General features: G+C 40.9%; 1 protein-coding gene across 5 annotated transcripts in view; it reads left to right on the forward strand.

Annotated features, from left to right (window-relative positions):
- The window catches only part of PARD3 (par-3 family cell polarity regulator), a 229,993-nt gene that overhangs the window by 95,248 nt on the left and 114,313 nt on the right, over positions 1-20,432 (forward strand). For all 5 annotated transcript variants that reach the window (XM_053468226.1, XM_053468228.1, XM_053468227.1 and 2 more), the window contains 6 exons: positions 5,933-6,021; positions 6,489-6,572; positions 12,564-12,689; positions 14,740-15,113; positions 17,231-17,370; positions 18,380-18,508. In XM_053468226.1, coding sequence (XP_053324201.1) covers positions 5,933-6,021; positions 6,489-6,572; positions 12,564-12,689; positions 14,740-15,113; positions 17,231-17,370; positions 18,380-18,508 — 942 coding nt within the window. The remainder of the gene's footprint in view (positions 1-5,932; positions 6,022-6,488; positions 6,573-12,563; positions 12,690-14,739; positions 15,114-17,230; positions 17,371-18,379; positions 18,509-20,432) is intronic.

The following is a 20,432-nucleotide window of genomic DNA, read 5'->3' on the forward strand; positions in this document are numbered from 1 at the left end:
TTCTTACTCGCCATCGATTTCTGTTTTTGTTCTCTGTGATTTGATTGGAGAATGTGTTCTGTTCATTAACTTGCGTGATTCCGACCCCCGCCGCAGATGGAGAGAGACGTGTATGTATTAAACGAGTCCCCATCTGATGTATCCGTAGCCTTGAAAGCTTTTGGGCGAGATGTAGAACGGATGTATTTCCCCGTTTAATGGCGTTGTGATGTACCCTTTGCTTTTAGTGTCTTCAACTTATTTGGCTAAATAGGCCACAAAATGCTGTATCCAGTTACTTTAGAGAAAACGCTTTCACGCAAAAAAAAAAAAAATTCACACTCAGCAGCTATTGAGAAAAGAAGAGGAACGAAACCTCGAAACCGCGAGATACTTAAAGCAGGTCTGTCGAGGACAGAAACAGAATGCGACAGCAGATGAGACCCATTTAGCCCGTTTAGTGACCATCCTTGGTCTCGTCTTAGATACAGGAGCCATAAGCTTATCCCATGCTTATTTAAATTCTCTTACTGTATTTGCTTCTACCACGTCTGCTGGGAGGCTGTTCCACTTATCAACAACCCTTTCACTAAAGTAGCTTGTAGATCTGCTTATATTTTTGGTCACTGCATGACTCCCATAGCTGGGATTTCCTCTGCTTACCCTTTAATTCGTTAAAGACGATACCTTTAACTGCGGTGTGATAGATACAACCTTTCAAAACCATCTAGCCCTCTTCGTTGGCACATTACACCAGCCCGTCATTCTCAGGGTAACCCTTTAACCTTCTCGCTCCCTGCTGGTTCCCTCTTCCCACTCTGGTAGGAGAGTTTCGGTGGTCAGACCCGGGAAGTGGTGTTGGAAGTCCATGATCGTTTACCCGGTAACTCCGTGCAGGATATTGCGGCCGGTATTTTTTTCTCTTATTTCCGAGTAGAGATTGTATCGGGTTAAGTGCTTAAAACTGGGAAAGCATAATTTGCTTAATAAGGCTTCACAGTTGCTATTTTCAATTATTCTGTATTACATCAAGTTTATGCGGGTTAAAATTACAGGCTGATAAGATTAAAAATGGTTTCTTCTACCCACGGAGCTTTTAATACTCCAGAGGGAATGCGCTGCTTGAGAAATGTGTGTTGTAATCTTTTGCAGACATAATGCAGTAACTCCCTAAAAGCAGCGGCCAAAACTCTTATATAAACCGCAAAGCTTGCAAAAGGCAATATTTTTCTTGGTTTGTACGGTTCCCGGGTGGAAGAGGTGCGGCTGAAATCTCACGGATCGTTCCTATTTCTGTTAAATGTTATTATCCTGGGAGGACAAATGTGCTGCCATACAAACCGTACCACCAGTGCCATGTGATCTAGAAGCTGGGGCAACTACGTGGTCCCTGTAACTTGCCTGGTCACATTGTGATCCACAGTGGATGTCCATTAAGACTACTAAATGCCATCTCAGCACTTCCCTCTCTCCGCTCCTTTACTTTACTTTTCATTCACTCCTTTACTTTACTTTTAATTCACTCCTCTACTATACTTTTCATTCACTCCTTTACTCTACTTTTCATTCACTCCTTTACTCTCCTTTTCATTCACTCCTTTACTCTCCTTTTCATTCACTCCTTATCTCTCATTTAGCCTCCTGTCTCCTTCCAAGAAGTTATGTTCAACGGAACAGGTTTTGGAGGAGTTGTTAGACATTCTTTGTGTTGGCATCTGTGGACAGAGGAAGACATTGAAATGGTTAAATGGGGGAGGAATTTAGTTGAAACAAAGAGGGCGTGAAAGTGGAGCAAAGTGGGGAATGTATTATTTTGGTCATTGTTTTCTCCCGTGGGAAAGAATTCTCTGGACACCTGTAGCTGTAAGGTGGCAGTCCTGTGGAATCTAGTTTTCTAATTCACGGTATACGTTGGAAATTTTTCTCCTGGCACTTCCATATTGTATCTTCAGCGTCCGTACAATAGACCTTCCTCAGGAGTCGTGTCATGTTGAATTTCTACCCGACTTCCCAGAGACCGAGCAGGTATTGCCCTGTGTTTCCAGAGATGCTGATGTTGCAAACTCCAGACATTCACATCACGTCGTGGGCATATTTATTTCCGTAACATGGACGCTAATGTGCCGGGGTGAGAGTAAAGGAGTGATCTGAGTGGCTCTGTGCAGAATGGGAGCCGGTATACGGAACCTGGACTTAGAATTTGTGTCGGTGGACTCTTTTCCATAGAACCCCCCCCCACACGCACTTTCTGGCTTATCGCTCGTCACTTTACGTGGCGATTCTTTAAACATGATCGTTGATTTGGTCGGACTCCCATATTACTTTCGTTGAGCAGCGTTTCCTCCTCGGCCGAACATACGCAGCAGCTGGGCTTCGCTGCGGCTGGCAATATGGAAGCGGCTGAAAAGACTTCCTACACTTGCACCGAGCAGCTGCTTTCGCATAGCGTGACCTGCCCACCGCGCTGCCGCTAATTGTCATGTGTGTTTGTTTAGTGTGTGCCAAGTAGCGTGCCACCATCGTCCTTTGTGAAAGACAATACGGCATTACCGCCGCTCTGTTAGCAGTTTGTGAATTAAGGCAAAGACCCCGGCACCTGCCAATATAGTCAGCTGCGCGAAGCCCCATCCATCCAGCACGCAGCTTGGTCCCATATGTGCAAATTATACCCCTTTTCCGTTAATCGGATCGCTTGGTCCCAGAGCCAACATTTTGCAGAAAACCGGGGGGCTTGGAATTTAACCCCTTCACTGTCAAAGGGAGAAGTACAGTCTTGGTCGTTAGCTTGAAGGCGCAATGGCCAAATTGTAGCCCCGAATATGGTTTTATCTCACAGTTACCAGAATTCTGTCAACATTGATTTACGTTCTTCTCAAATTAAATGTTTTTCTTTTAACCATTAGCTTTTTTTTTTTTTTAACTGCACGTAAATTAAAACGTTATTCCTTGTAAATGATGTGCCTTCTGCGTGCCAAAAAATATAATTCACTGCTGTTTTATTGCTTCCTCTATCAAGTATGGGGGGCAACGAAGGATACACAGTTGATGTTTTGAAAATTAATAAATGGATTTCAGTAGTTCTGATAAGCAGCAGTCCAACCAGTTACGTAAGGGTGGAAGGTGTGATGGTAAAGCTCCAAACTGGCACAAAACATCCGTAACGTGGATAATTCCCGCTTCGGCCTCGGAAAGTTGAGTTTCTTTTCGGTTACGGCTCCCGGTATCAGTAGTCGTCGTAAACGGACGCTTGGTCTGGACAGGTGGGTCTCGGATCTTGTATTTTTCTCTTAGGAAGCCATGGTTGGCAGAGTAGAGCCGACGCTCCTGGTATGAGTATGTTTATAGATGGTTTCTTTCTTAAAAGCCGGCCACGTATCCAGATACACGCTCTTGGCACTTTCTAAAGGATTATTAATGCTGGCAAACTCCGTAGCAGCCGGAAGTCCTTATCTGTTGGCAATAATAAAGTGCTTACCACAAACCCATTAATTATTATTGTCCGAGGGCAACAGCTTTGTATTCTCTTTCTGTCAATAGTTAGTTAATTAAGTCTCTCCTAAGGCTGAGCAGGAAAGAGTACAGTAGTTATGAAAGATTACACTTAAACTTTTCCAAAGAACTAAAAATCATTTCGCCCTTAGATACGCTTACATTGTGAGCTTCAGAACTATTGTTTTTTTTTTATTTTTTTCCCATAAATCTTAGTTTTTACAGGTTTAGATGGTAAAATCCAGTTGTTACGGGTATTGAGTAGGACTGTAATGCACTCCAAGACAGGAAGCGGTGGGATTTAACTTTATTATATACGACTCTAATGTACTCCAAAACAGGAAGTGGTGGGATTTAACTTTACTGAGTAGGACTTTAATGCACTTCAAAACAGGAAGCGGTGGGATTTAACTTTAGTGAGTAGGACTCTAATGCACTCCAAGACAGGAAGTGGTGGGATTTAACTTTACTGAGTAGGACTCTAATGCACTCCAAGACCGGAAGTGGTGGGATTTAACCTGGCCTGGGCTAGAATGCACTCAGAGACGGAGAGCGATGGGGTATTTTTTGTACCGATAGCGTTCCCAAGGGCCGTGCTCCATGTCTCGCTCTCAAAGCTCCCACGGCTTTCCATTACGCGCTGTCCACTTAGACAACAGAGACCTAGATGAAGTAGGGATTGTCATTCGCAATTCCGAGAAAAATCACAATGAAATTGGCAATCACTGCACGACTGAACTCATTTGTTTTTCAACTTTTGAATGTAATTGGCATTTGTGTGTAAATAAGACATTTATTATTCAGGGTGAAGTGGATTTCAAACCCCGACCGTGTGAGTTGCGCGACCTTGTATCGGTTAATGTAGTTTTAGGGCTGGAGAAATAATAGATGTCGTTTATGACAAGTTGTATGCATTTTCTGTCCGCGTCGTGTGTAAAACATATAATTAGGGACGTCCCCGGCAGCACTACAATCACAATTTACCGCATCCGGAGGTGACTTGTTTTGGCGGCTTGTTTACTTGCACGCAGCCGTTGGAAAGTTCAAGAAGCTGGTTACCCTTTAAAACACATTACTTGTGGTGCTTGGGAGAGAGGAATGTGATCGAAGTGCATATAAGAGACACTTGGAGAACCGACTCATCAATCTTCATGCCCGCCGTATGCGAGTATACCCACAGACCCGCACTTCAGTATGTCGGAGGAAACGCCGGCGTTACGTGGCAAGCTCCTTCCTATATGCTTAATAATTTAATGTTTTGTTTCTCACTGCTTTGCTGATGGTTCTCATGACTCCGAGTAGGAACCGTGCTGATTTCTTTACATGCATAATTCTGCTCGGTTGGCGAAATAATGAAAGACATCAATTCTTAATTATTTCGCGTTCTCAAAACCAAACAGATTGCGTCGTAAACTGTTTTATTTTCTCATTTTTTCCCGTAATAGTGCTCGTTATAATTGCCGTGATTAAGTATCTTTGTGGATAAGTTAGGATATGTCACGGGGATTCCCTCACCAGCCTATTAACACCACTACCCCCAAAAACCAGGACAGGGGGTCTTTCATAGGGGCAGTGCTTGAAAATCAGGACTGTCCCACGACAAAAAGGCGCGATGGGGAAGGTTATTTAGCTGAGTAACGTATTAGGAAGACAAGTAAAGACTTTATTTACACAATTCAGTCTCCAAATTTTCTACGGTTTCTATACGCATTGAGAATTGTATCGCTGTAGAACATTTGTGATACATTCATATCCAGCAAACAAATGTTCCCTCATCTGTAATAAATAATCAAATGATAATCTGTTTCACCGGATTGCAAAATTGTTCTGCAGAATCCGTTCCAAATAGATCCAAATGTCTCATGTAATATAAATATTTCCAAACTCCGTTTGGCCATAGGGACTTTGCGATACACTGAAAACTTAACCTGATATTTCCAGTGTGTGTGTGTGAATGTGTATGTGTGTGTGAATGTGTGTGCTTAACGATGTACCTAGTGCTTTACAGTTCACAGGATCATAAAGTAAAAGCAGTTGTGTAATAAGTACAGATGTTTATGCCTGGAATATCATAGGTATGAATACATTAGGAAAGGAGGTCCTCCTGAAGAGAAACTAATAAGGGACCTGCTTGTGGAGTAAAAATTATACGTTTTTACATTATGGAAATATAAATGAAATGATTTTTGGGTAATTGATGACAGTTTTGCTTAAGAAACAGTTAACTAAAACGCGCTGTGTATTCTTTAAGGTTCTGAGTGTGTATATAAATCTTATGCTTGTGCACCGTATGTCTGGAGATGTCCGGGATGGAGATCATAGTTTGTTTCTGGAATCTTAGCGATTCTGCTACCAGCGTTTTCAATGTTTATTAACACTGTCTGGGTACCGTGTTTGCATTTAGGGTCATGAATGGTGCCCTGGGAATACTAAGCATTGAAAATGTGTTTTGTTTCGCTTTCAGGATGAAGATGACTCTGAAGAAAACAGCCGAGTGGAGCCCGTAGGCCATGCAGATACTGGCTTGGAACGAACTTCAAGTTTCTCCTTAGAGTGAGTCCCCACGTGGTTATATTGTCAATTATGAATGTTTTATGTTAAGCTAGAATTTTCACATTATTTATACCTGAGTAATGCAGTTTAACGAGGCCTTTACTTACTACAAGGCGCCTTAATTCTAGAGGAGAGATCCGTAGGCTGACCTTATTCTTGTTTGTATACCAGTTAATAATCAGCTGTCCGTGTCTCGTGTGTATGATTTAATTATACTATAAGCAGATGTTTGGTTTTCCTAGCTTACGTTGTTGCCCTCTTTTCATGCTCCCAGGCTCATTTTGAGGTATGTTAAACGTTTTTCATCAGTTTGTTTCTCTGCTATTCCCTTTGCCTCGCGTGTGTAAATATCTAAGATATTTTTTGCTCGTTGGGGCCATTAATATGATGTATGGCAGCCCCTCCAGTACCCGTGGTGATAACAGACATCCCTTTCTTGTTTCCCATCATTCCCCTCTGCGTTCCAGCGACATGCTGAAGTTGGTTGAAGTCTCCAATGACGGAGGGCCTCTCGGTATACACGTAGTGCCTTACAGTGCCCGAGGCGGAAGGTAAAGTTTCACTTTTTTGTTATGGGGTCAATATGAAAGCCTTTGGGAGATGTATCTCGTTTGCCCCCCCCCCCCCCCCCTTAAGAACTAAACATTTAGACCAGGGCCGGGCAGATCACGGGACATTGAAGTCATGACTCTTGAAGAAGCCACACTGGATGTCGTGTTGGTTCTTGGACCATAAGCTTGTTTGAGCAGGCTCCTTACCTCCTGATCTCTAAATCAGATTGTTTTACACTTAATTCTAAAATAAAAGTGGCTCTTAAATGCTAAATAAATGTCCAGCCCCAATCTAGATCATTGCATGCAAACCACGTTGGTGGTGGGTTAGTTCTTATCTCTAGAACAATTTAATGAAAGTTATTCTTTTATAATTCTGTATTATTTATATAGGGCATACAGCGGCGTCTTTACTTCTGGCCCTTCTCATGGTTTTCAAGCTAGTAACGCATTCTCATTGCTCTAATCTGTATATTCATCCATACATCATACGTAAATCACTCGTATGTCAAGCTTAAAATAAAGTTGCCTTATCTCGGACAATCTGGATTACATATATCTTCTGGTGGAATTACTGTATGCTTTCTTTGCTGCCATTTATATCGAAGAAAAAGATAAATGCCCATATTAACTTAAATTACAGTCATAAATTGCAATTTAAAGACACAGCACTCCAGTGAACTTTCCGAGCTGCAATTCCAAGTTGATTAAAGGCAAAAGACATTTATATTAAATACTGTTATCGGGTTCCGTTTAAACTTGATAAATAGTTTACTTATTCCATCAAAGTCCTTTTGTGAATAATAAATCAGAGCTCATATCTGGAATTCATATTTGCGTAAAGTTATGTTTTACACAAGAATGTTTAATTTTGAAGGCTTTTTCGTTGGTTGAGAAGAAGACCTCAAGGGGCGCATGGAGCTTCTGTGGCCCCCCCTACCCTTTCAGGCATGCTTAGCATGTACCCCTGTTACTACAGGGGGTCATACTCTTGGCTTCTAGTCAATATTGTACCAAAGAGGGTGGCACCTTCTAACCCCCTAGATATACCCAGGAAAATACCCCAGTGCTATAAAAGCCTTTACTCAATTTTGAAGCCAACTTGGCTAATTCAGTGACAGTTTAAGGTCTGCTTTAGTTAGGTTATGGGGTATATATAGCTTAAATCCCTCATTTTCTAGACAGACAATGGGGCAAAAGATACGCTTATCATCCCTCCCTTGTCCAATACAATTTAATTCAGTTTATATGAAGGATCCCACTTATAATTAAGGTATTTTTACCTTTATTTTAGAGAAGACGGGGAGCTGCTCACGAATAGTCTTCATTTATTTGCAATACAGGAAAAATCCCCTAGTAGTGTTTGGCCGTATATAATAGATCTATTACAGTTCAATATTTCAGTGATGTCCTCCGTGGGTTATTAAATTTATAACTTAATTAAATAATGTTTATTAGTATGAAGGTTCTTTATCTTGACTTTTAGTGGCTAGTTTAGAAATTCTATTGGAGTAAAAAAAAGATCCTTGACTTTTTGTGAATTTATTAAATTTAATGTTTTAAAATATTTTAAAGAAATATTTGTTCAAGAGATTTTTTTTGTACAGCGCAGTATTTTACTGTTGTCAGTCTTTTTGCACTTAAAGATGATCGCTTTTCAAGAAACGTTTCAATTTGTCAAATATACGTGAAACATTCGGAAATTGAGCAAAAGCTTACTTATTGAGGCCCCTGCCCGATTCTGGCATCTGGCCGCAACCAAAGTGAATCGCCCCATGCGGCAAGCAATCGTACGGGCAATCATGCACAGCGGGGTGCGCGCTTTGAGTGCAATCACCGCAGCAGCCGCTGGATGAGCTTGAAAGGCGTGATGGAAAGCCAAATTCCTTGGCTCAAGGCATGTACTTATCCCAGTATTGTTTTAGATAAATGTCTTCCAACCTCTAAATTGTGATTAGCGAGCATCCTAGGGAAAAAATAAATAAATAAATGATACGTCGCCGGTGAACTCTAAACGCTATTTCTAAATCCCTTTTGATTGTTGTTTTGTTGAGTTGTGTCTTGGAACCTCTGCAGAGCTTTTGTTCATCTATTGAACTTATTTTTTTCTCATCTTGTCTGTGTGTGATATTTTTTTTTAATAATTGTGTTTGCTCCCCCCCGTTATTTTAGTGCTTTTTCGGTTTTCCCTGACCTCCCGGCACCTCTTTAATTTTGGCCGCTATAGACCGTCGGTAAATTGGCAGTGGGGATGGAGCGTTATATATTCCGTAGACATGATGGGAACCAAACCAACGCTTGGACTTTCTTGCCGTGAAGAATAATTAGAGGTTCAGATCTTTGAGCAATCAGTCTTTTAGAATTAAATTAACACGGCAAAGAAAGCGAATGTCTAGTCTCATCTTCCGAGGAACGACTGCACTATCCTCAAAGCGGGGAAGGGCTCTAGGCTTGTCGAGTTTGTGGCCACACATTTAATCAGACTGAATAACCCACAATTGCATCAAATTAAATTGCAATCAGTATAGGAACATCCGATTTCTGTGAACAATGCGACAAATATCCTTTGTGGGAATCTTTGTTGCTTTGATTACACTTTTATCTGAAAGGCAGTCTATAATAAAACCGTCCAAAAGTCTTCTCATGTACAACTCTCCTGAACTTTTGGTGTTTACGTACCCCTTGTGAATGTGTTCACGTCTCGTCAAAGGCACATATTAAACCGATCGTTTACTTACTACTTGCTGGCCTTTTAGAACGTAATCACCAAATCTTAATGACCGACACGTCAAGTTGATGTCCCGAAGAATACTAGCGTTTATGGCAGGAATTGATCAGATTATAAATGTATATAAGGTTTGAATGTTGTGAAAATATCCTTTTAATAGGTTTATTACCCTTCTAATCTAAGTTCAGTGCAGTTTGGCAATCAACATAATAAATATTGCTCAGTGTAGATCAACAGCTCCTTGAATTTTAGAATAAAAGACAGATTGAGAACCTCGGCCCACTGGAGGCTATTGTTATAGGGATTGCACTCCAGATTTGAGAAGAATTTTCTTTTTAAGTGTATCTAGGTTTTCTCTGTAGTTTCTTTATACAGTATTGTGATTTTTAGGGCAGCAGAACGCCGGGATACACTTATACCCAGCAAACAATCCGAGCTCCTAGAAAAGAAATAATGTCAACTAAAAGCTCCTTGTGAGAAGCACAGCTCTTAAATCCTTGTCACTGTTTAAAGTTTGATTATTTACTAGGGAAAACAGAACTCAATTGCTTCAACTCTTTCTGTTTGGAAATGGTGTCCCAGCAGCTAACAGCCTGTGACCCCCTGCATACTATGGGGGTCTTGTTGACGTCAAACTGTTATTGTAATCCCCGACCTTCACGAATACGAGGACCCCTTAATAACCAGTAAATGTAATAAACAATTTGAGACCTCATATAAGGAAGAGCTAATGAGTCTTCCAGCCCCCGGACCCTCGAGGAGTTGTGCTGTACAGAATAAAAGCACAGTAAGTAAAACGGACTATATATTTGTTGAGCTTGGCACGTGGCCGCCAGTTTCACAGAAAGGCGTATATCGCACTTGTCAGGGTTTTTATTCCTGTGGTCCATACCCCCTTCGGATTCTATGTTATGCTATTTCTATTAACTCTGTATTGATTTTTTTCCTTCTTGAATTCCAATGGATTACAAGAAAAAGCCATTCTGACTGTGTGGATTTGCTCTTCTTACTGAGACTTAGCAGATGAACTGATGCTTCAGTGCGATATGAAGAAGGAATATTTGCAGCACAGATTCTATTAACTATTACTTTGCCATTTGTACTCAATAATATTAATTCCAGTGGTCAGACGCTGCATGCTGGTGAACGCCTCTGTCAATGTTTTTTATTCGTTTGAACTTTGTTCTGCTTCAATTGGTTTATTGGTGGGATAACGGCCCAAGACTTTATTCCAAGTAGATGTTAACATTCATTTTAACTGCTCGCCAGATCCCACACACTCCCCGTCATAGCATTACTAAAGGCACCTGATAGCAATAAGCTTATAAAGTAGTCAACTCGAAATGGTAATAAGTGTGACTGTTGCCCTTGACGGTGCATAAATGTACAATGTACATGCCTATGTAATATGTATACTTGTACACACATAGCCGTATGCGTCGCTGTTCTGCGTCATACCTGCTATATGTCCCTCTGTCCTAAGTGCTGAGAATGTTTTCTGTGCATGAATGTGTAACCGTGTTCCACAGTCCTAAAAGCCACAATCCTTTGCATATTAAAGGCAGATCATTTTGATTGTGTAAATAAAATCCATTATTGTTCCCCCTTACATAAATAGCTTTCAATAGGTCACAAAATCTGATAGGAATTCAATAAAGAATAAGATTCCTCAAAATATTACTTTTATTTTTAAGATTGTATTATGCATTGATGAACCTTTTTAACATCGTCCTTTGATTACTAAGTCTTCTTCCGGTTTACGGATAACTCCTTTGTATATGTATTGTAAGCGTGCTGCTGATTGCCACAGGGATTACAGGAGTTATTTTATTAAATCTTCCCCAACACCCAACACAAGTGCCCTGTGGGGCTTTAATTAGCAATATCTTTCGAGACATTTCTGGCCAAGAAATATGAATCTAAAATAGTTAACTTCCTTGTTTGGGAAGAAGTTTTTTAATCTTTCAGATTAAGTTTTCATATGCTCTGAAATTTGCCTCTACCTGGCATTGTTAATCTCTGCACTATTCTCTCTGAGAATAGCAGGATTACATACCAGGATTAAATAAATAAAACCCATTGTAAAGGAGAAATAAATCTCAAAGACTGCAAGAATTACTGACATGTGAAAACTAGGTTTATCACTATTTGGATTTCTTGTGTTTTTTGTTAAACTATGGCAGTTTCCAAATTTTAATAACTGGAAGAGAACAGATGTGTCCGAACATGCAGTCTTCTTCTACTGAAGAGCTTCAGAAGATGGTAGTCGGATGGCGCTGGCCTAGTCCGTGCTTTATTATTGCAATCCAGTGACAAGGGCAACAATGTAACAGGGTCACCGTACCCAAGGCTGGGTACCCCTGTTTGAGGGCTGAGGAATCACCGGTCAGTCCCTCATACGGAGAACAGTCCGACCACCATTCGTGCCGTAAAACAAGAACCACTTTTATTAAAACCACATAGTATTTATATAGAGCCTTAATTCATTAACAATTTTGTTCTCGATGAGCACCGAACCCAACCCCAAATCCCATCAGCTCACATCCCATTGCAAATCCCAACAGTACACAGACAAGGGATTAAGGGATACAATAGTTTTCCTCCGCCTGTGTTACCCCCCCTGTAGTGAAGCTGCCGTCTGGGCAAACGGGGCTGTGCTGGCCGATTAAGAGCTCCAGCCAGGTTACATGATTGTCCCATTGAAGGGCCGGAGCTGCAGCCACCTTCAGTCTCTGGGCCGGTTATGAAATAAAACGCCTTATAAAATCTTACCGGGTCACGGTATCAGAAACTGGACGCAAAAGTGCTCCATGACCCGGCTACATGTCACACGAAAATATTAGCCTGTTATCCTGGCCCTGTGACAGACTTACTCTGTAATTTGTGTTTAAACGCTCTATTTACTTCATTGCTACAAAAGGATCTTCAAAAACTCCTGACAGGTCAACCTTATTGTTGAGGCCAAGGTGGCCAGTCGGTGTCAGTCACATCACACAGAACGTTCGCTGGTCTCTGAAGGTTCTTTAGAAGAGCCGTTGAAAAGCGTTGCTTCAGTAATTCCCTTTTTATTCTTTAAACTACAGTATATGCGCTTTTTATTTTAAGTTCTGTTGAGTGGGTATTCTTTCTGCTGGTTTAACCTTTTTTTCTTCTCTGGGGAATGTTAATATTATGCGTCTTCTGTGTAGTCCTCTGTACACGCCATTAAGTGCTAGAAAAAGAATCTCTTGCCTATGTATTCATTTGCAATCTTAATGTTCCAGAACCCTGGGATTGTTAGTAAAACGTCTGGAGAAAGGTGGCAAAGCCGAACGAGAGAATCTCTTTCACGAAAACGATTGCATTGTTAGAATCAACAATGGTGACCTTCGCAACAGAAGATTTGAGCAGTAAGTACTCCATTACCTGCTGACATCCCTGTGTGATTGCTGCTGTTATACCTGTGATTGTTCTACAAGTGGACAAGGCTTTATGGGAAATATCTGCCGTAAGTAGAAATATTTATATTGGTGTTGCCTTTCTATGCTGTAAGCAGAATGCTGGCATCACCACCTCGTCAACCAGGGTTATTGATCTACATGAGACCTGGCAGCTCCTCTGCCCCTCTTGTTCATGAATTTGCCGGTTAGAGGAAGCAGCATACGTTATGTTTTAATTATATCGTGCCTACAATTTCCGCAGCACTTCTTACAGTCAAAGGGTCTGACGGAACTAGAACGGATAGACTAAAGCAAACCGATACATTAGGTAAAGATGGCACTGCTTACAATCTAGGTACCCCAAGGAGAGACCCATTCAAAAGCTGCAGTGTGGGTTCATTCCTGAGTTAAATCCGACTCGAGTCTCATTTTCAAAATCCAAAATATAGCTGCAGAGAATTCACCCAAAATGACATGTCTGATGACATCAGGACCTCCAGGTCTGCAGATAAAGGAGCGTCTATTGGAACCAAAAGCACCCAACAAAATGTCAACTTGTCAAGGTCCCATACAAACCTGTACCCCATGGAGTTTATTGCCGAGAACGTCTCTCAGCTGCTCTTGTCCATTAAGAGGACTCCCTGGTCTACTTTTTCAAATCACACAGGTCAAGAGAACTTACACCAAGTCCTACCCTTGTAGTAACTTTGTGGTGGAAAAACCCTTCTATTTCATCCCTAGTTTAGCCAGTTTAGCATGATCACATGTAGAAGCCGGTTGGGAAACATGTTATGGGAGCCTTCGCCTTACTTAAGTGGGCCCTCATAGAGTTGGTGGTTGCAGTAGATAACACACGCTGATCTTAACATTTTAAGGGACATCTTACTTGTTTGGGTGAAACATGTTTATGAAAAAAGGCTGAGAAGTTCTGTGTTCTTCTGGAGAACAAAGTCAAATGCTAGGCCAAATATAATAAAATAGAAGGGTTCACCCGAACTGGCACCTATCAATAAACGTTCTCAAACTACACGGACATCTTTTAAAATTAACTTTTCTTCTTTACTTTTTAATTAAAAGGTCAAAGTACAAGACCGATCTCTTGGTTATTACTTTGTGAAGCACATTTTTTCAAGTTTTTTTTAATACCAACCTCAGTCTTATTTTATTCTGCGTTTATAAAAGGAATGTTTTGTGTTCTGAAGAGTTTTTTTTTATGTTCTAAAAAATAATCTGGAAAATGTTTCTAAACTTTGGTTATTAAGTCAGCATTTGCTGTCAATAAGAACTTTACGCAGCAACTTAGGATCAATAACTTTTTATTAGAGCCTACAAATCATATTCACACCTGGTTAGCGTCAAGGAGATTACGACGGATGCCAGCACAATATTCTTCACTCGAGTTACTCCAGAAGTTCCTTTTACAGCTTTCTTTACTTTTTCTCTTAGACCAAGGGAAATAAAACAGTCTGGTTGCCTTTATGTACCCAAATTCTCATTACTAATCTCTCCTCCAAAGTAAAACCACTAGCTGTCCCTTGAAACCAATGAATGACACATGGTAATAAGGGGTGAAAGGAATTACGGGAATTATGGTATATCTTGTACTTTTACAACTTTTGTGTTCTGGAGGATTTTGAGGTGTTCAGATATGATTCGAACAAGAGATCAAAGTCAATAGTTTTTTTTTTTTTAGTGTTCCATAAACTTTCCTGAACATAGAACATTGCAATCGGTGTGTTTGACGTGGGTCCTACATTATTTATCAGTGCGCTTGTCTGAAACGTAATAATAATAATAATAAAGCCACAGCCTATTTCCCCTTTGAAATCGGTAGAAATGGGAGCTGCTTGGTGAATTGGGAGTTTTCAGAGCACTTTGTCAGCTGGAGTAGATATTCTATCCTTTTTATTCCCTTTTTTAATTTTTACACAATTGTGGTAAATCTAACCAGGCATCTCTTGTACGATTAGAAAGGAGGAATTAAGGAATTAACTTGTTTTCTTTGTGTTCTGTTATCCAGGGCACAGCATATGTTCCGTCAAGCTATGCGCTCACCCATGATTTGGTTCCACGTGGTCCCGGCGGCAAACAAGGAACCGTATGAGCAACTATCCCAAAGCGAGAACAATAGTTATTACTCGAGTCCGCATGCTCCTGACTCTCATTACGTCGATAACAGAAATTTCCATAGCTCTGTTCCTGATCAGGCACTACAGAGGGTTCCTAGACCGGGAACAGAGCCAACGGACTCTTACTCACACCTACCTCACAGTATAACCTCCGCAGGAAAACCACCAACCGGCCTCACACCGTCACCGCATCCCGTTAGTTCCCCTCCCAACAGCGGATACACTACAAGGAAAGGAAAAAAGCTGCACATTCAGCTGAAGAAAGGTAAGTGACTCCTACTTCGCACAGGGTTCTAGATCCATTTCCTCCTATTGTTCTCGGTTTCAACTGTGTCTGTTCCTGGAGAAGCGCTGACGGCCTGTGACCAGAAAGGGAAAGGAGCCTGTAACTTTACAGTGCCAGCGGCATTCTAGAAAAGAAAAATAACCTAGCGCCTACAAAATAAGTAAATATTTATATAATTTTTAGCAAAGCTGAAGCCAGTATTGGTAAAGAGCTTGAGCCGTGTCCATATAAAACTGACGCAACGCTCCTATACATTGAGGCATGTTCAAAACTTTGCCCGGGGTTGTACCATTGATTATGGAATAAGCTAATCAGACTTTTATGACTGACATATTTCATGTTCTTTTAACTTAACAATTTACTGCTTGGTTAAAGCAAGACGTGTGGATGTTCAGAGACTGAAAGGGTTCGCTCGCTCTGGAAACAAATTTTGTTCTGTCTTCGGATCGCAATCCAGAAAAACAGGGGTTCTTATTGATGACTTTTTTTATGATCCATAACCATGCCGCTTATACCCGCGTTAGATTTACAGTAATTGAATGTTTCCAAGTAGATTAACGCTGTAATGGAAGCTACTCTTGTAGATAATTGTCTCTAATTTTAATTACAGAAATAATTATCTGTCATTGAGAGATTTGCAGCAGGATATGTGTTTGTGTGTAATTCATAGATAAATGGTACCGGTTGCTCCCCCTTGACCTACCCTGCGACTCGTACTGCGTTCCTCTCGCAGCAGTGCAGAGTAATGACGCAGCGAATGAATTACCAAATCCTATGTAATAACCCTATATCTGCCAGGAGGAATAAAGGGAGAATTCACCCGAAATATGACGTGTCTGATGACATCGGGGGTTCCAGGTCTGCAGATAAAGGAGCGTTTATTGCAACCAAATGAGATAAAATCAGGTTCTTGGTAAAGCTGACCTATATTACTGTATACAGCCCTGGGGGGGGGTTATATTACTGTATACAGCCTGGCGGGGGGGTGTATATTACTGTATACAGCGTTGGGGGGACTTCCACTTTAAATCTGCTTTTACCCATCATTCCAAAGCCAGCTGAAACAAGCTTCCAAGCCTTTGCAATATTAATAAATGTATATTATTTAATTCCAAGCCCGCATCTCCTCGCAGCGGGTGACCGGCAGGAATATACGGAGTCTCACATCCATCCTTTACGCTCCCTGCTGAGAGACGCAACAACAAAGAATTAGACAACCGTTTCCATTTATCAAAATTTAATTTCTAACGCTAAGCGCCAACTTAGTGCTCTGACAATATTGAATTAATAAAAAAAAATGTATATAATATGTGTTTCATACGTTCATACGTTTGAAGAAGATACATAGTGTGAAATAAGTATTCTTCGCATGCAGGTTCCGGAATTGGATCCAGTGGGTAATATGTATCCCCTGTATCCGTGCGGGTTAATACTTTCTCATATAAATCGGTTACTTTACATGAACCCCACATTTTCCAGGTCAATACAGTATAAAACCCCGTTCATGGTCTGTACAGATACAGATAATCAGTATGCATGTATTCGAAGCCCACCTTACGTGTATACCTTGGGAGCAAACCACCAGCTTTCTGTTCTCATTATCTGTGTCGTTATCCCTCCCCGTTATGTTATAACATTTCTGATCTCTTATTTTGCCGCGTTGTGCCACTGGTTGAGAAACAAAAAGCACGGTCTTTGTGCGGTTTTGATAAATTAACTTGGTTATCCTAAAAGTTGATCGCCTCTTGAAGCTGTATTTATCGGCTTCTCTAGCAACCGGTTCCAAATTTCATAGATATCTTTAACGAGCGGCTCAAGAGAAATCAGACGCACAGACGGCGTGAATGTATAATACGTATTATGGATGTATATATACACTTATCACAGAGACCGCAAATAGCGCTCTAGTCTAATTAAATCATTCTACATAAAATAGCAAAATACCAAGGCAGGAGTGGGTGGGCAACAGATACTCGCTGTAGCTTCCGAAATAACTTGCACCCCGTTTGGGAGAACCAAATGTGTTCATCCTGTGTTCCTCCACAATACGCACCCCCAGCAGTAAGTGAATATTTGTGTTTCTGTGTCCCCTACAGGTGCGGAAGGACTGGGGTTTAGCATAACCTCAAGAGATGTCCCTCTCGGGGGCTCCGCTCCGATCTACGTCAAGAACATTCTTCCCAGAGGAGCCGCCATACAAGACGGCAGACTGAAAGCTGGCGACAGGCTCTTAGAGGTACTGCTAGTGACTTCCTACCATCGCTACACGTGCCGTCTCTGAATACTACTGTCTGTATATATATATGTGTATGTATGTATGTATATATATATATATATGTATGTATATATAGTCGTATCCCTTTGCTATGAGTACTGAGTGGCTTATACAGTACATAAACGTATATGTAAAGTGTTCTGTAGATGTGGTCTCTTTGCAGTGACTGCGCACGTTTTATGAAATATAATGGGATATAGAACGGATTATACCCACGCTCAGCACTGAATGTGAAAGCATTGGCCGTCGTTACGTATGCAGTGACTGTCGTGCGGGTTGTGAAAATGGACGTTTCATTGATGATCTCACTTCTCACTCGCTCTTCTGTTTGGGACTCTTTCAGTTACTGCTCTTTTGTCTCTTTCTCTGACATTTTCCGCCCCGTCAGGCTTTTGACTTCGGCCCTTTCTTGCAGCTTTGCGTCTCGCCTCATTTAGTGCTATGGATGGATATTGATGGCCGCTGAAGCTTTCTATCTCTGCATGTGTCAGCGGGGCCTCCTTTTCTTGTCTCATGCAGCGCTCTCTCTTTCATTGTCTCCTCCGCTTCTAAGTCATACATGTTCCCTGCACTGAAGTTAACAGAAAAAAAACTAAGTATAGCGTGCCTGACCTCACTCCCAAATCCCGCAGAACAAGTCCCCCCCCCGAGTGAAGTGTAATGAGGCCGCTAGTGGTTTTTACAAAGAGTAAATGATTTTTATTTATTATAAAAAAAAAACACATTTTAATGAAGCTTCATATATAAAGGAGCTTAAAAACTATAGAAATCAAATTAGAAGCCACGCAACTTTTACAAGTTAGATAAAAAAACCTGAGTCTACTGTGTGTGTGTATGTGTGTGTATATATATATATATATATATATATATATATATAATGTATGTAATCAATGTTATTACGTGTTTGTATTGCGTGACTACAGGTCTGTTGCTGTCTCCTCACATTATGGTTTGCTTCCTTTCCTTGTAGGTAAATGGTGTCGATTTAACAGGGAGGACACAAGAGGAGGTGGTCTCATTACTACGAAGCACCAAAATGGGGGGAAGCGTCCATCTCCTTATCCTCCGGCCAGAAGAGTCTCTGCACCCTCGAGAACTGGTGGGTAAAACTAGCTTCCGCGCAGCCTAGCCTCCTGTCTACATAAATGAGCGGTTCCCGTGTTAAATCAACTCAGTTTACATATATATATAATTTCACGTCGCTGTTATACACCTAACTTCAAGTTACATTGTGGCAGAGGGACTTTCATCGATTTGCCTTCCCGTTGTACTCTGATATAACGCTGTTCTATCATGGCAGAATTCTATGGTTTACAGAGAACCCCTTAGCCTATACACTGCTCTATTTACTGCTCCTTTATGTCTTTGAGGTCTTGGTACAGTCGATAATGTTTGCATTTCTAAAAGAAAACTGGTCATCAAACCTCACATTCGGAGCCGGTGCAATGTGTTGTTTTTTTAGTTTGGTTACATTAAGCGTTCCCCAAAATACACGTGAGAAATGCCTGTATATCTACGCTGTGAAAAGTAGGAATGTTACTGTCAATCTGTTGGGAAAATATCATTTTGGCATTGGCCGATTCCAGTGTTTTTTTGTTTCTTCCAAACTCTATTTGATGTTGGGTGGGCTTATAAAATACTCTCAATGCAGCCAAGAATCCTAAAACATTCGCTGAATCGCTCTCTCCCTAGCAAAGTTACGAGCACATTAAATGCAAACTAATTTAGATGAATTGTGTTTATAATGCAGTTTTGTTCTCCATGTCCGAAATACAAGATTTCTATTTTTTTATTAATATTTTATTTGCTTTTAATAGACTTAATTCCATCCAGTTGCTCTGCCTCTGACCTCGTAAGGTTTGAAGTGGTCCGTCTCAATCAATATCCTGGCTATATTTGCATTTTTGTAGAACGTGGCCTATAATCGCAATTCGATTTAAACGATGATATTGTGCGTCGGAGATTACATTTCTTTTCACAGAGGAGATGGAGGTTTGATTGTCGTGTCACTGGGTGACCATTATTAGTGCTGCAAATAGTTTCACTGATTTCCATCTATTAAGGTAAAAAAAGTACAAAAAAATAAACATTTTGCACTAGAAGGATTTAGTTAATCGATCACAGGGTAGATCTTTTTTCAAGGTATGATCTTTACGTCCTAGCATTTAATGAAGTTGGTGTTTATGTTGCCTCCTTTTAGTCTCGCATAACTCTGTTTCCATTGTTAGTTTTTTGTTCAGGTTTTAATTCTTATAACCGTTTCACACTTCCCAGCGACTGACTGCGCTCTGAACGAATGCCTGTGCTAACAGAGCGTCATAAATGATCAATGACATTAGCGATGTGATGAGATGTCCACGCGGCTGCTTCTTCTCCTGCATACGATTGAGTTCTAGGCTATTGTGTGCACCGGGGGGGGGGTCACATCGCCCTAAACATAATACACCACCCTAAACGGCAAAGGTCTACTTACTACAATGATGGGACATTTGGTGGATACTTGTGTTCTGTCCATGCCTTTACTTCATTACTACATGTCCTCTGCTGCCCTTTTCTCTTGAATTTCCCCTTTTCCATATTAAAAAAAAAAAATTGTGCAAAGTTTCCAATGCATTTTAAGAATTTTGGGCTCAGATGTGCATATAAGGTTACAAAATGTGTAACCTTTTGATTCCTTACGTCGCATGGGCTCCCTTTCTGCATAAGCCATCTACTTTATACATAGCCGTGAGCGCAATGCACCATAAAGCGTACACCGAGTCCTTAGATTTACATGCGCAGCTCATCGCTGATGGAAGATGATGGAAGCTGTATGTAGGTAGGACTGTTTCCGTTACTTCAATTCCATGGTAGGAATCAAAAAGTGACGTACACCAAGTCCTCATCTGCGTTAAAACACTTATGAATGCATTGGAGACTTTGTGCTTTTCTGAACTTACAGCAGTGTTGTTGACATTTACTAAGACTTTGCAAAGTTCCCGTTACGGCTCAATGATCCTCTAGATTTGTAAGCTTGAAAAGAT

This window comes from Spea bombifrons, chromosome 5 (genome assembly GCF_027358695.1).
Source record: "Spea bombifrons isolate aSpeBom1 chromosome 5, aSpeBom1.2.pri, whole genome shotgun sequence".
Taxonomy (NCBI): Eukaryota; Metazoa; Chordata; class Amphibia; order Anura; family Pelobatidae; genus Spea; species Spea bombifrons.